General features: G+C 38.8%; 1 protein-coding gene across 3 annotated transcripts; it reads left to right on the forward strand.

Moving 5' to 3' along the window:
* Positions 1 to 13,036: 13,036 nt before the first annotated feature.
* Positions 13,037 to 16,574, forward strand: LOC105185570 (MAPK regulated corepressor interacting protein 2). Of its 3 annotated transcripts, none has more exons than XM_011145177.3 (5): positions 13,037 to 13,255; positions 14,438 to 14,571; positions 14,657 to 14,782; positions 14,976 to 14,977; positions 15,250 to 16,573. In XM_011145177.3, the coding sequence occupies exons 1-5, from the start codon at positions 13,251 to 13,253 to the stop codon at positions 15,424 to 15,426; spliced, it is 444 nt and encodes a 147-aa protein (XP_011143479.1). In that variant the 5' UTR covers positions 13,037 to 13,250; the 3' UTR covers positions 15,427 to 16,573. The 3 variants fall into 3 exon arrangements, with proteins under 3 accessions (XP_011143479.1, XP_011143480.1, XP_025163094.1); XM_025307309.1 differs by lacking the exon at positions 13,037 to 13,255 and adding an exon at positions 13,296 to 13,860 and having other exon boundaries at positions 15,250 to 16,574; XM_011145178.3 differs by lacking the exon at positions 14,976 to 14,977 and having other exon boundaries at positions 13,040 to 13,255; positions 15,250 to 16,572.
* Positions 16,575 to 16,998: the final 424 nt, after the last annotated feature.

Here is a 16,998-nt window from a genome sequence, read left to right on the forward strand (position 1 = left end):
TTCAAAGGTCCAAATAGTTTTCTCGATTTACGGATCGCGCACAGCAGATGTGTGCGGGACGCTCCCGTTTCAAAGTTCAGAAATAGATGCATATACGTGCATTATTTGTCCCTTCAATCGGCAAATCGGTTTATCGCTCGAAACGATTAATTCAATCGTCGCTGCGCTAGTCGGAGCATCGAGTTTCCTCGAGAGTCAAAAGGCATCCGCGTATCACGAACTGCCGGGGCGATATCAAGTGGCCCGTATTAATGGAATCTCGCGGAACGCGATACCGGAATCGGCGAACGAAGAATCCGAACTATTCAAATAACGAAGTTAGGAAACTGATGCAATAACGGACCTCATAACGATTTCCTCGCGACTCTGTATTTCACGCTAGCCATTACGATTGTCGTCGGGGGGAGGGAGGGAATGGAGGGTGGGTCGTCATCTACAAGCTGTCGAACACATCTGTTAGTCAAACGTCGAACGGTGCATTTCCTCCTTCTCTCTTTCCTCCTCTACCCTCTCTCTCTCTCTCTCTCTCTCTCTCTCTCTCTCTCTCTCTTCCACCCTCTTTTCTAAAGTAGAACTCATCTTGCTCGAAGTGGCGGTGGCGCGAAAAGAAAAGAGGCGCGAAATAAGATGCGGACACGAGAGGTGTCTGTAAAGTGTGACGCGCTGTTAAACTTAATTAAAAATTCACGGATGTAATTAAATTCCGTCGAGTGCGATCGATCGGTCGAATTAGAAATGTCCTTCTGTAGTCTGCTGCTAGAACGCTCAAAATGTCGTGAAGATCGAGGAGTGCAATCAGAAGAGATATTTTTCGCGATGATATCTGAACGCGTCGCCGAGTCGGTCGAACGTTTATTCATTTATCTGTTTATCGAAAATCTTTACAACCGTTACGTGTTCGTTGATCGATGAACAGAGCTCTATTCTGGCTCTCGAAATGCATTCGTTGCCGATGGTGGGATTGCGGTGGAGATATAAAATAAGAATGCTCTCGCGCGGAGAACGTACAACAGAAGGAATATCGTTCCGCTTCGATTCTTCCGCGAGCTAGAGCGAGAGGTCGTGTTTCCTTGCTCGCTACTCGACATTCGGCGCATTTCCGTTTCTAATACTCGAGTTAAACTCACCCCCGCAAGCCAGACTTCTAATCCCTAGAGACTCGACTGCAACATAGTCGGTCTACGAGTGCTCGGTGAGAGAATTCGAGTCGCGAGTTTCATTCGAAATTGCGTATTCCTCGTGATGTGTCGCGGTACGAAAGGAATTACGCTTAATGTGCTGTAAAGCATCGAGCATCGTTAGCAGCGTGTCAAGCTACTTATTCAAACTAGACTTCCTCCAGCCCGATTGAAGAGCGTTAGTGCACATCTCTCGCGGAATAATATTGCGATGAAACCACGATCGTTATGAAGGAGTAACAGCTATTATGAGCATCGCGATAACTAATAGCGGTAACTTATTGCGCTGAAAAGTTCGCTCGTTTTCCCGCCGCGAAATTCCTTAATAACACCTCCAGATAAACCACTCGTTACGTGGCCTCATTAAGCCGTAAGTACGCGCGCGCGGCGGAACCGAGTATCTTCTATTTCTATTTTTTTTCCGATTGAAAAAATTACTCTATGAAATATACAGTAAGCGATATCATCATTAGTAAGTCTACTACCATCGGTAGGATATATGAAACCTTTAAAAAATTGAATTCAGCAGATTACGAGAGTCAATAAGAGCTTATACGAGTTTATCACGGAACCCGCTAAATCCATAATTAAAATAAGAAATATTATAATGATCCTTCAAAGAATTATCCAAGACAGTTTGTGATGTTCGCAATGGTTTCTTGATTATCTGGAAATTACTTAGAAATTTGATAATTTATTTAGAAATAAAAATTCTGTAGTATATATTAGCAAGGAACAGCTAACACTTAATTTTAATATAACACTGTTGTTATTATTTTCACATACAGTTGTCTTTATAGTGAAAGAAGTTTTAGAGAACTTTTCCTCGAAGGTTTTTATGTATTCTGCTAATGATAATAAAGCTTCCAATGATTGCATCGCTTACTCTAACGGTTGTTTTCGACGCTTTATTAACGTTGCGGTCGAGATATCCAGAAACAGTAACACTAATATTATATCAATGTTGCAACTTTCCACTCGAATGCAACTGTTACCATGTTACATTGCACGTACATTGTTAAATGGGGAATCACAACATTGATGTAATGTTATTTGGTATTTACCTGGTCGAGCTCTGGCTTGATTCGACGATCATTACCTACGAAGGCTTCCACTTCCGTTTTTCCGCTGACGAAAGTTTTTCTCTGCTGCGTCACGGTCGAAATCGCGAATCAAGGAAGAGGTCGCGAAATCTGAAGGAATGTTATTTTTGACTACAAAATGTCACGGGTCGACGAGTTTTGCGACGTATTTCTTCCCTCTTCTCCTTTTTCTTCTTCTTCTTCGTCTACCTCGTCTCCCCGAGCAAAACCTTATTTCGTCGAATGAAATTCCACGAGAGGCTTCTGGAACTCTTGTGGTTTGATCAGCCCGGACGCCGCTACCAGTGTCTGCCACCTTCATTTTTCGCGTTCGCCTCTTTTCTGTCGCGCATCGTTTTCGCGGCCCGGAAACGCCGGCGCGTCCATTAAAAAGCTCGCTGCTGCGATCTATGCGGCCGTGCTTTTAGAGCTAATTAATGCGCAAATAATGTGAAAGTAGGGGGATAAATTTCATTAACATTCCGCGACGAGAGACCGCCGATGTTTTCGACGCCGCGAGAGTCTGGTCTACAACGCCAGACCGCTTTTCCCGTCGAATGTTCAAGAGAGTGTATATCGATCGTGGCACGAAGAAGTGCACGCAGCACATTCCGGAAGAAAAAACATATTAAAATCTCCTCAGAGCAAAATACTCAAATTAAATTAATGTTAAATCAGTTTTCATGGAAATTTTCTTAACAGGCTCAATTTTGGTCCAAAGATGTGAAACCTATATTCTAAGTCTGAATGTTTCTTTACGTAGAATTAAACATGTATCAGCAAACGAACACGTCGACTGAAATTAATAGAATTATGTACGGAGAAAAAATAGGTCGAATTAACGTGTCAATAAACGAATGAAACGCATTTTAATTAAAAGAAGCGGAATTTCTGGATTTTAGAACCAAATTTGATTTGCAAAAACTAAAAATCTTTCCTTCCCAAAAGACGTTTGCGTTGTTCACTGCTACGTTCATCGAATCAATCTTTTTTTCCGCGTATAACCTATTTTTGTCAAGAGCAATGGTATCAATAATAATAAAAAATATTGCAGCGTCGTATTTTCAAGTAAAAATAACTATATCGAGAAGCAGTTGCATCGATTATTTGTAACACTCCTCAAATATCGAGAGGTAATCATAAAATAACATTTCCTCGGTATCTCTCTCCTTTCCTCTCGCTCGTGGCGCAGATCGCCGATCAAAGCGGGCATTTTTCGGACGCGACACGATAAATCACGGTAAATAAAACGCAAAAAGAAAACTTCGACTTTGGCTACTGCCCGCTACCGTCTCATCGTTCTCAGGAACATCATGCACATATATGAGTGTGTCCGCTAACGGTACACCGAATTCTTGACGGCGGGTGGTCAATATTGATCAGCCTCGTTGGTGAAGCGATGTGACTTACGATGAAGCGGAGGAAAATGCTGGAAATTCGTATCCGCCTTTCGCCATATTGGTCGAGCGTTCAACACGGCCGGAGAGGAAGGCGAGGACGAAGGATTGCGCGACTCGAGGTAGCCTCGCTGCATGGAAAGAGAGGGAGGGGAGGGAGGAGAGTAACGCGTGTGCACGGCAGTGCGTATCGGAAATCGATGCGTGCGCCCGCCTGTTGCCACATTGCACACGCATTTGTATGATTTCATGAATGTATGTATCGCGCGCGTCGCTTCTTCCTGTCACGAATGACCTATGAGACTTCACGCATAATGACTCGCACGGTGATTTCTTGTCGACGTTCGTGACCGAAAACGTCTGTCTTATTAAACGGTACACTGTGTTCCTCGGATCAACATGATATTCCCCTACGCGAAAAGATCCGTATTGGGATTATATGAATCGGCAAACTTTTATCGAGTATAGATCTTTTAAGTTATCCTTTAAGTTATTTCTTAAGCCGAGGCTTCTTTCACACCGTGGCGGAAAAATTGGGGGAGGGGGTGGGGGCGGAAGCACGATATGTGATGATTGTCGCGATGTCAGTATCGTAAAGTTTTATAAAATGTCAAAGGGAACAAGCAGAGAATTTTCCTCGAAGATATAAGTCGCGATATTTATAATCGAATTTTGTATTGAAGATCATTTGAATTCTATGGTCAGATGCTTCGTAGCCAATAAAACGATTCGTGCAGCATCCGAAGATGAACTTAAGAAAAAATTTTGCCACGGTTTGATCAACACATAAAATAATTATTGTAAGGAAACGCACAACTTCTGTGTCGACGGCTGTACAAGCTCCCGAGCAAGGAATTTTTGCTAAGCGTCAAGCCGCACGCATAAATTATAGTATAATTCGGAGTAATCTCCATATAATCATAGCCACATCCATTAGCGTTAACAATCGATAGATCGTTAATAGACATCGAGCATCGAATTCCTGATTAGACGCGTCTAGTTGAGCGAACCGCTTCAATGAAGGTATTACGCAGATGTATGCTGATTATATCAAGGAGGTACGTAAGAGAATTTCATGCTCTCTTCATTTTCATATAGAAGACGAAATTGGATCTTTCTTGCTATCATCATTGCTTCATCGATTCATATCGCTGTGTTACACCCGTCGCGATGATCAACATACTGAAATTCTGAACGATTTATCTAATTTACGCAACGGAGAATTACGTTCTTCGGCAATTAATCGAGCACGAATGGTCGATCGATAATCTCACGTATCAACATCGAGATACATCAAATGAAATTTCCACATTAATATATATATATATATATACTAGTGATTATCTTGTGATACTTGACTCTTGTATTCCTACGGAATAATAGGCACACGTGGCTTGTGGACGGCCACGATCAATCGATATCATTGTCTCCCGATCAAACCGGTGCTGCGGTTTCTCACACAGTAATTTGTATTCGAGCTATTCCCTTGGTTCCTATCCCGGGAAGTTTGACCTCTCTGGAGAGGATGAGCCTTCGATCTCTCGTACCTCACGGAGAGATACTCGAGGAAGCAAGATAAGACGGGCGTCTCAGGTTTCATCGTAATGATGAAATTCCTTTTTATGCTCGACTAACGAGTGACACTTCGTGTATTTTATTAAAGGAAAATTGTTAAGCAACAATTTAATTTGTCGCATAATGAATTTACGATAACTAAATACGAATGGTCTCGAACGAGTAAATGTCGGAATTATGAAGTCGTAGTTAGAATATGGAAAGAGGAAGGTTTTATATACGCTATTAAGACGGAATTATACAACAAGACTAATTACAACTGTGTGCTAATTGTTAGAAGAATTAAATAAATTATGAAGAATTATTTGTCTTAGATAAATAAATATACAGTTAGACAATTTTCATTGTACGTATAAAATATTTCGAGAAGAAATATTTTACTACATTACTTATTTATCGTAGACACTTCAAAATCTTTTTCATGATTTATTTAATTATACAAATATATAGAGGGAATATATATATGCTTTTAGCACTCGTTGATTTTCGGCGTTAACCGAATCTCCCATAAATTAAAATGGAATCAGACTATTAATATCAAGTTTCACAATATAACCAGTTTGAGCGCACAATACAGTGTTCGAGTTTTAGCATGATTAAAAGCAGCTGCTTAAACGTCCGACGGACAAACCATGTTCGGGGTTGCAAGATTTCGCGGTATCTGATACGTCTTTATCATTACTTAGACAATATAGAATTGTCTCACCTGTTAACTGGGTTACGTTTAATTACTAGATGCATTCGTGACGCGTCCCTAAGCGCAGTGACCCAGTTGAAGAAACAGTTTCAAAGCGGACTGTCCTTCCTTAATTAATGCCATTAAGGCGCACCTTTTTCAGTTTCGAAATGCTATCTCGTTGCGAAGTGACGTCGACAGACAGTATTTAGATAATTAAAGACGAGCGACGATGCGAGTAAAATAATCGAAGTAATCGCGAGCTTAGTCTCGCTATTCTTTAATTGTACTCGCGTAAATTGTGGAATTGACTTGTTGAAGAGATAAATGAAAAAAGAAATAGAAAATAACAAAAAACATTAAAATATAAAATAATACTTGCAACATAATATTGTCAACACACGCATAAGATAATTGATATGATCAAATTAAAAATAAAATTCAGAGGCAGATATGGCTGTATATGAAATACGAAACGTACAGTCGGCTCGTTTATCGAAGGATATGAGATCGTGTTGTGAAATTTTCTAAAGTTGCTCTTAAAGTTGCATAAATAGACATCTGTCTTTGATATACGTATTGTACATCGATAGGAAAAATAAAAGAGAATAAGACAAAACGGGAAACGAATCGAACGAGCGTACCACGAATGAGAGAATCTCATGTGCACTTTTCTCTCATATATCTTGTATGTAATTCCCGTATTACGTCGTCCCTGCAAAAAGATGGAGCGATCAATTTATGAAAGAGCACTGTGGTAAACACGCCAGTCAATTTCAGATGATCTGCAACTCCGCTCGTCTATCGGATTCCGTCTGTCGGGAAAGCACAAAAAAAGATACGCGTATCTTTTTTTGTGCTTTCCACCAAACGAACTGCAAGTGATAAAATCGCAGGGGGCAAGTCAAAGCAAAGAGTTAATTACATCCCCGCCGACCCGCGAGCAATAACGACCTACGGACTCGCCCCGACTGCCATTGCGCGGCTTAACACACGCGGCGAAACATTGGCGCTATCGCCGAAACGATCGAAAGAGCGCGATTTAATTGACACGAATTCTCGCGTTCGTACGATCACAATCGTCAAGCCAGAAAGATTAAACTATCCCCGGTGCTATATTGCGCTGGGAGGAAAAAACGAAGCTGTCTCGGAAGTTTAGCGCTGTTGAATTTTTTAATAAACTTGTACGTTCTTCTTACCTCGATCAGGTATACGTTTCGTATTTTTTAAGCAGTGAAGATCTTCTAGTTTACAGTGCGCACAGTGACAGCAGATCCGGATGTTGTAACAAAGCGTTGCGGTCATCGGCGGTGATAATGATGATAGTCGCTGTTGTCTTTATGTCGCTCGCGCTGACAGGAGCATAGTGTCTGTTATGAAAGGAGACGGCAGGTAAATATAATGAACGTGACGTGATACATGAGAAAGAGAGAGAGAGAGAGAGAGGGGGGGGAGTATTTATGATACAAGTAGATAAAAGACGTTTTAAATATACGATATAAAAGATAAATGAGATCAAAAAGGAGCTCGATGTCAAATAAAATATTCGAAAAAAGTAAAAAATAAACGAACAAGAGAGAACTCAATAGAAACTCATCTCAGGATAAAACTACAAAATTCGCGATTGTTGTTAAAATTTTTCATTTCGGCTTTCAGCTTTTAGCGAGATATTACTTGCGATAAGCTGAGCGAATTAAAAGAACCTGATATTGTATTTTATTTATTCCCTAAAATTGAATTTTTAATTACACACAGTTTAATTACATACAGTCAGAAATTAATTAAAGAATTAAAAATGTACGTCGAAGCCTTGTCAATACCTATTACTAGTTGGTCTTGTTTTATGCATAGCTATATCTCCTTTGATTTTAATCCAATAAAGTTGGTTTAATATCACGGAGAAAATTGGGGTCCATAAAAATAGCAAAAATGTGAAATATCTCTGATAAAAGCGCTCATTTTTAAATTTGATGTTAAAAAGTCGTGGCCGTTTTTCGTAGGCCGACAAGAGCATAAAATCACTTTATATCCGAGAGATAACTATGTTCGATACTCCGATATTTCGATAATAAAGGGGAAGAAAGAGAAGGGGAAAGTCCGCACAGATAATACGATAAGTTTTGAAATAAGTTTTGTAAGGTGAAGAGTGGAGTTATCGACTTTTCCAAATCTATTGTGTTATAGCTGTATCTTCAAAACGATGATTAAATCTGCTGTAGTCGGTAAGAATAGAAAAACGGAAGTAATTGCATGTTCCTTCATGCAATTTCTTTACGATATTTCGATAGTTTTTCGAGCACTTTTATCGACGTGAGAATATTGAAAGAAGCAATAATATGATCATCGTTTGTATGCTAAGTAACAAGCATTATAAAATTGTCTAAAGGTCTAAAGTCAAGAAACTTGACTCTGTTTATAACCTCTGGCGAGAGAGAGAGAGAAGAACCGCGAGAATCTATAGAATTTTCGCGTACAAATTTTGGGGAAAAGAACAAAATTAAAAATATATTGTATGTTATATGCGCACGTGTTATACAAGACAGTGATAATATAATTTTTAAATAATTATGATTAATAGAGAATACCTTTTTACGCAAGTATCAACTCCGTGTTCGATACGACATAAAATGATTTGAACATTTAATATGCGAATATAAGAACACCAGCAGATCTATCTAGTGGAGACAGATACCAAAGAGAAACGTGAGAGCGGCCAACAGGGCATTTTCGACGACACCGACTTTCCGCACTGGGAAAAGGCGCCATCTGCATCCATTCTGAGAGGGGAACTACGATACTACATTCACTTTCAGATATCGGCGGTAAAACCTGCATATGGTGGCAGTTCGTGCTACATCCATTTGTAAGACGGTTTATGTCCGTGCTACAACCATAATAGCGTACTTGACAAGCAAGGTACCGCACAGTGTTATGCGTTTATATAACACAAGAACACTACAAGCGCGTGCTACGCGCGCGCCATTTTAGTTTATTCATATTAAAGTATAGAATAAATATTATAAAACATCAAAATAATCTCTGTAGTGTAATAAAAATTTAATAATATTCGACACCAACATACGATGTATTAGGAGCATACAGTTTGAAATTCCATGACATATTTTCTGCATAGTAACGCGTAACCATATAACTAATGAATACCGACGTTTCACTCTTTTATTTCTTATTTTTCGCGACAACGATACCGCGACGATGCCCTAACGAGGCAAATTCGCCTATAACCAAAGTTCCTGTATCTTGAGCCGTTTAGGAGATATCGAAAGTTACATTTTTAAATTGTACTGTTAATATCTCCGCCTCTACTGGGAATTGAAAGTCGAGCTTTATGATGAGAATAGGGTATATGAAGGACTATATTGTGGTAAAGACACGTTCCTGTATTTTGAGCAACTTAGGATATATCGAAGACCACATTTTTCACGTGTACTGTTAATATCCTTGTTTCTACTAGCAACTGAGAGTCGAGCCTTATACTATATTGTGCCAAAGGCTCGATATTGTATTTTGAGACGTTTAGGAGACGAAGGAGCGTACTTGTATATTCAGTCGTTTAGGAGATATCGAAGGTTATACTTTTAAATTGCAATGTTAATATTTCTGTCTCTACTGGGAATTGGGAATCGAGCTTTATTGTGAGAATAGGGTATGTATATATAGGACTATATTGTGGCAAAGGCACGTTTCTGATTCTTGAACCGTTTAGGAGACATCGAAGGTTACAGTTTTCCAATTTGTACCGTTAATATCTTCACTACTACTGGAAATTGAGAGTCGAATTTTATGGAAAGAATAGGGTTGATACAGCACTATATCGTTGCGAACATACGAGCCTGCATCTCTAGCCGTTTAGGAGATATCGAAAGTTAAAGTTTTCCAACCTGTCTCCATGGATATCTCCGCTTCTACTGGGAGTTGAGAGTCGCCATTTACGGCAAAATGTAGGGTTTTGAGAGGACATTAATTTGGTGCCAGAACCAGGCCTGTATCTCTAACCGTTTAGGAGATATCGAAGGTTAAAGTTTTCCAGCCTTTCTCCGTTGATATCTCCGCTTCTACTGGGAGTAGAGAGTCGTCATTTACGGCAAAATGTAAAGAGTTGAACACAGATGTGTAGAAAACTTGTAAACTTTACCTTCCTGCAGGCCGACCCTGCTCTGCCCGAACCGGATCCTCCGGTGCGGCATCCGCGTCCGCCGGACTTGCTTCCCGCAACGTCTGGAACAAAAATTTAGCGTTCTTGGTTGGTAAGCTGCGGTAGAGAAAAAATGGTTGGTCAGGATGAGTGGAGAATATTCGCTACGATTTTTTTCTTTATTGACATTGAATGTCTAGATAGGAGCTCTTGAAAGAGCTGACGAAATAAAATGACAATAAGAAGCGGAGACAACAGTTGTGTGCTATCGAAAATATTCTTTTACGGATGGACATTTAAATTCAGATCCCGTAACAAGAGTAAACAAACTTGAAAGAAGCACTGACCGAAAACAAAAAAGGTCGCAGTCTAAGAAGCGATATGACGTTGAATATTCTACACAAGACCAATATTCTCACACAGGAATTGGGAATGATTCAGAATGTTTGATTGAGAACATGATGAATTCGAGATCAACGTCCATGGACCGTTATCCGTCTCTGTCTGGATCAATATCTTTTGTATACAACAACGCAATAAATAGATAGACAGACAGAGATTGACGAGAGTAATTGCAAATTCATAAAGTGATGATTACTAGTCGGATGATGACGGATTGTGAATGCCGAGCGCGAAATTCCGACTTCTTATTCCCGGAAAATTCGTCAAACGTACGCTCTCGTTATCGGATTTATTACCTCCCGCGTAATAAATGATTCCACATACCTGGAAACGTGACGTATCGCTGCCGGCGTTCTGCTTCTCGACTGCTGAAGTCCTCCGGATTTCACTCGCTCATGCTTCTAATGCTGATACTCGCGATTCGACCGTGCAGTTAATGAATGAGATGCCGACGCGATGCCGATTGAGTATCTCGAGGACCGACGAGATATATTTCTTTTAATTACACGAGACGGAAGTGACGAGAGCGTCGCGCACGGCTGCTGCTGATGGAATGAGGTCGGATACATGAGGTATTATAATACGCGAGTATTATAATACGAAGCAAAAAGTGTCGTCGCTCGCGAGCCGATCAACACAATCGGCGCGATGTAAACATTGCGGGCCTCGGCGGCGGTTGAAGCAAGAGAGACTTGCCTTTGAGCGTCTCTTGTTTTCTCGAAGGTTTCGGAACGACGAGGGGAATGCGAGGAGGCCTTTCAACTGTACGCGACATTGATGCACTCTATTTATTGATTACTGAAAATAAAGAAAATTACTCTGTCGAAGCATCGGACATTTGTTAGCTTTATGTTAATTAAAGAGGAATGTATACGATTAGAAAATGTGTTAGCAACTAATTGTACAGAGTGTAAGTTGTTGTGACGCCGTTTTCAGAGAATAATTAAAGGTCATGGTAGCGTTAAAGAATGGAATTTCATCCTATGCGAATTTAGTCGCGCTCTTATTAAATATTAGTCCTGTATAAAATGTCGTATTTGAAAGTATTGTTTCGCATTCACGAGATTTTGTCGTGAATTCTGCTCTCAGATTGGATCGCGGGTGAATACTTTTTAATGCGACGGGGAATAGAACGTGAAAATCTTGTATGCCTCTGAATCCGAAAACGATTAGGAGAAGAAGTGAATATTTTTCAATACGAAAGTTCGTATTTAAAAATTATCGATTGCGATTGAATACAAGACATATTTGAAACGAATTGAATCCTTGTTAATGCGAAGCATTCACTACTGCCATCTCGCATTTAGAGCGGTGAAATTTAATGGGAACTAATATTTTTTATTTTCCCTTTCTTCGGATCAGAAAGCAGAATTCAGACGTATTCAAAATGTCAATACTTTTTAATATGTTTCAGTTCGACATTTTATACAGAGAGATTATCCGTTGCGGACAATAACTCTTCTACTTTTCATTTAATATTCAATGATGATAAACATTTAATTGCATTCGTTTGGCTTTTTTTATTTCGAAAATAAGAAAATATATACCGGGGTGAGATTTTACCCATGACAACATTAACGTGATTTTCTTTGATGCTTTTTTAAAAGTTCAAATATTTCGTCGACTCGCGGGATATTTATAATCGGAGTCTCGTTACGTTAATTACGTGAATAACACGTGCTCCTCCGAGCGGATCGAATGCTCACCGACGGCCACTGTCAGTGCCACGAGCGAATGTCCGGAGCGGACGGGATGCTGAATTAAAAAACAAGACGAAGTGAACGGGACGCGGACAACGATACATCATGCGTCTCCATACATGTCAAATTGTTTATTATAGAAGAGACTTTGATACGGCAATATATATTCGAAGATTTAACATTTAATACGTACTTTTATTTTTTCTGCTCCTCCCCCCCTCTCCCCCGCTCTTTTTAGACCATCGGGCATAGAGTCTGGCATAGAGATGGCAACTGTCATTGCAGCACGGACATAAACCGCCTGAAAGTGGATGTAGCATGGACTTCCACCATATGCAGATTTTACCACCGAGGCCTGAAAGTGGATGTACTATCGTAGTTCCCCTCTCAAAATGGATGCAAATGGCGTCCTTTCCCAGTGCGGAAAGTTGGTGTCGCAGAAAATGTCGTATTGGCTGCTCTCAGGTTACTTTCTGCTACCAGCAAGATGGTAACTAACATTATGTTTAATGTAAATTACATTCGAAAGAGAAAGGTACACATTTAGGCTTTCGGTACTGTCATGGCTCTTGAATTACCTTCAGGCCCCTCGGGGCCCTTTGCCAATATGAAAATTTACCCAGAGCTGACAGTTTTTAGCATTTGTCAGTGATAGACATAAAACCCATTCTACATTAGTCGTAAGTAAATTAATCAATTATGATCGATTGTGATTAATCAATTTGCTTGTAACTTTGCGACTTATGTCTAATGTAAAGTATAGATAAATGGGCTCTATACACGTTGCATATCAGCAGCGCAGAGAGGTCCGCTCCATCTAACGACGACCAGTTTATATCACGTAGCCGTTTCCTCGAACTGCATCGTGAGTTTCTGCTTCTTTCCGGTTTGTCATGGATTAGCGCTGTTGCTATTGTTGACAGCAGTTCCAGACGCAGCTGTGTAATAATAGTGTATTCGATATTGCTCGCACTTTACTCGGATTCTCTGAAGCAGTTGGACGTCGTCACATCTATTGAAGCTATCAGAAAAAAAGATCGAGAAGCTAAAGCCTCATCGTCGAGAAGTTCCAAGACCGATTGAAAAGATGAGGTATTTGTAACTGAGAACGATACTAGCAAACGACTCCATTCTCGCGTATCTCACGTATTTGGCGTTCAATGTCTTTCATCCGTTTCTTCCATCATCATTCACGTTCATATCATTGTTCTCGTGAACTCTACGTCACTCGAATCTCGTCATTACTGGGACACGAAATATACGGTAGTCTACGTGATTGCTCCTCTCGGTAGAACGAAAGCGCGGGCGGGAACGAGCAAGCACGCCCGCATCTGTCAACCCGCCATCTTTTCCGCGAACGTTTTCATTCAGCTTCGCGTCAATTCGCGCCCAGGCTGTTTGTTTCACGAAATCGCGAGATTCTACAAGAAAAAGGAGAATTTCGTTATCGTGCTCTCAAACATTTCGCATCACCGACTTGTTTTAAACGACATCTTCCACCTGTCAAATGTGTGCGTGCGTGCATACGTGCACGCAAGACAGTTCTACCAGTACCCGTATATTTATGATCGATTTACGTGGAAATCGTGTCACGGCTAATTGTTCGGAGAATCACGCAGGTGTCGGCAATGACGTGCGTTCATTCTGACGCTTTAAACATGGTTGGACTTGTATATACGTGGCTTTCGATACGTCAGGTATACTTTCCAAAAAAAGATAATTGACGTTATCGTATTTGTTTTTGAATTTCCTGATACAAATCGAATTATGCGCACGATAATCACAGCTCGTGCGTTTTCGTTTGTCTCGTCCGCACTTTTATAGTGCTCTCGTATCACTTTTCGTTAGAAATGATTACCGAACGCTTGCATGAAATGGCGCCTTTGCGTATGCAGGGACTATGTTTGACTTGACGTTTCGCAGGTTTCGCATGTTAGTCATTAGCATGTCTGTTTATCTTGCGTTTGGATTCTCCATATGTGATCATTAGTTATCTGAGTTACGTGTAACGTTTGTGATTGGTGCTTTTTGCACTTAAGATAAGTTGGAATTCTATCAGTTAATTAGAGCATATTAACTTTTTTGAACTGATCATTAAATTGTCGGTTACATGGCCGTTCGCGTTACAATATGGAGTTGCATTTTGACAAATAATTTTTTTGTAAAATAATTTGTAAAAATAAGATTTAGAAACTGTAACTTTTTATCTGAAAATCTAGGATGTATATATTATGTTATATCTGTGGAAGTTATTGTAATTTTTTTATTTTCCAGTGGCAGATCGCAGATGTCAGCAATGAATGGAAAGAGGCCTTCTACAATGCCCTCTAGACATCAGCCAGAGATTTGCCAACCAGAGCCAGTTGTTCTGGCACAACATTTTGACTTGATCAAATATATTTATGACTGTAAGTACTTGCAATTTTTTGTATAACTCATTTAATTAGATAACTAGTTTTGCAGAGGAAAGTATTTTATATTGTATTATTTCAGCTTGGAATTCTGTATCTAGGGAGCTAGATATGTGTCATAATCAACCTCACAGTAATACCTCTAACTATAGAAATGGAGCATCAGTTACATATTACCAAGAACGCGAGCCAAATCCACAACTGAAGGGTAAATAATCAAGAAGAAAGCATAAATCAAGTTGTTGTGAGTGAAATAGTCGAACTTTATATTTGTAAAGATATAGAGACCAACTATTTCACTTATCTTATTTTATGTCTTTAATAAAATACTTTCTTTTTGATTACTGTGCATTGTAATTGGCTGCTATTCTCATACGCTAAATCATAATCTCATATATCAGGAGTAAGTATTGTATATATCAGTCTGATATTATATTTTCTTATTACTGGATTTTGACCTGTCTGCCGCAGATTTATTTCCACAATTATTTTCACTACTTATTCATTCCAAAAAGAATAATATATATTATTATAATAAAATATCCGGTTAAGTTAAAAGTTAATTTCTATCTTTCTGTGATCTATATTTTTGTATATTATCTTATTAATTACATATCATAATGTACACGTCATTGCATATTCACTAATAAATAGGAGATTTATTGCACTTTACAGATTTTGAGCCGTTCAATTTGGAGGCGTGGTGGGGACAGCGTGTTGTTCAAAGTATCACTAGGAATGCGAGTTCCTAGTGCCAGACCCAACATGTCGACTATAATCGGACATTTTCAAATAGACACAAGAAACAGAAGAGATAAATTGGTTACCCGCAAATTCAATCTTTGTTTTTAATTTATAAACAAAATTCGTTATTACATCCAAAACAAGACAAAAAGTGACGAAATGGTAATTTATATGTATATGTACTCGGAAAACAACTTTCGAATCTTTTGATAATGAAAAAAGCAAAAGGTAGTGTAATATGAAAAAAGGAAAAGAATGGGAAAACTGCGACAGAGACACGCAGAATAGTACGCGAGAAACATTCCTATCTTGAATTATATCTTAATGGGATATCGACTTCCGGTCTTCACCTTTTTCTTTAAAATTTCTATCTCTGTACGTATTCCATACGTATGTTAAATGAAGATCGGAAGTGAAAATCATACTTCTCTTGTTTCTGATATCGTGTTTGCAAGTTTGAAAGAGGCGTTTAATTATTAAGAAGATACTTGTATGACGAACTATTTATTTTAATCACTAAGCGATGCGAGATATACACGATGAGGCACATAAAGCGTGACAAGTTAACATTTAAGATTTTAGAGAAATGTTGAAATTATTGCTCTTAAAGTTTCGAGGAGTTCATGTACTGGCTTTAATAGTTTCGCTGCAAATAATACTGCTTGCAGAAAATAATGACTCAGTTTTTAAAATGATGCTTGATATGAAGAAAAACTAGGGAAATTGTTGTGTCACGTTCTATGTGTCTTACCTTGTATAATTTTAAGACGTAATTTACTATGATACACCGAATTTCAATCGTTATTTAAAGAGAAACGTAAAATAGTCATACGTCTTTTTATCTCGGTATAACATTAAATGAAATGAGTTTGCTGCTCAAAGGTGCACAAAGCATTTACAGAGTGCTCAAGCTTGTTTGAGCAAAAATTGCATAGATGAATTCTAAGGGACTGTACCTTCCTAAGGTATATATACGTAAATGTACTTTTCCACGTGTTGCATTTCACACATTTCCAAGGAGATTTTTCACTCTCACGTCCACAAGATCCGCACTTTAGCTAAGTAGCAAGTACTATATAAATAAAAGTGTTTTCCACGTGACGAAGGAGATTTTATTAACGTATAATATAGGAGACGCCGCACTTTAAATTTAATAATCGCGATGTGAAAATAGTGTGAACAATTGCGATTTTAAATAAGATGAAATGTATCATCATATATGAAATGATCATCATATATATCTATTAAAAAAAATTATATATATATACACATATATATATATATATACACATATATATATGTATGTACATGTACATCTATGCGTGTATAGCTATTGTATAAGTTAATCAGATAATGTTTCTAATGATAAAATAATAACGAGCAATGTTTCTATACACATGTAACGAGTATTTCTTTGCACTTCTCTGTTTTCACTTATCTGTTCTTTTTAGCTGAACTAAATTATATTTTTTGCTGTTTTGATGAAAAAATATCTAGCGTCGAAGGAAAAATAAATAGAATTTTCAGTAGTACTACATCTATTAAAAAGAACAGACCAACATATCCACTGTCTTATACGAACTTTGCGTTGTAAAGGAGGGATACTTTAAGCTATTGTATACGTAATTTGCAGTACGTATTGTTGAAAAACTACTAGGAATCCGCTGGTGTCTCTTTGGT

The sequence above is a fragment of the Harpegnathos saltator genome, unplaced genomic scaffold (genome assembly GCF_003227715.2).
Source record: "Harpegnathos saltator strain DR-91 unplaced genomic scaffold, Hsal_v8.6 scaffold845, whole genome shotgun sequence".
Lineage (NCBI taxonomy): Eukaryota > Metazoa > Arthropoda > Insecta > Hymenoptera > Formicidae > Harpegnathos > Harpegnathos saltator.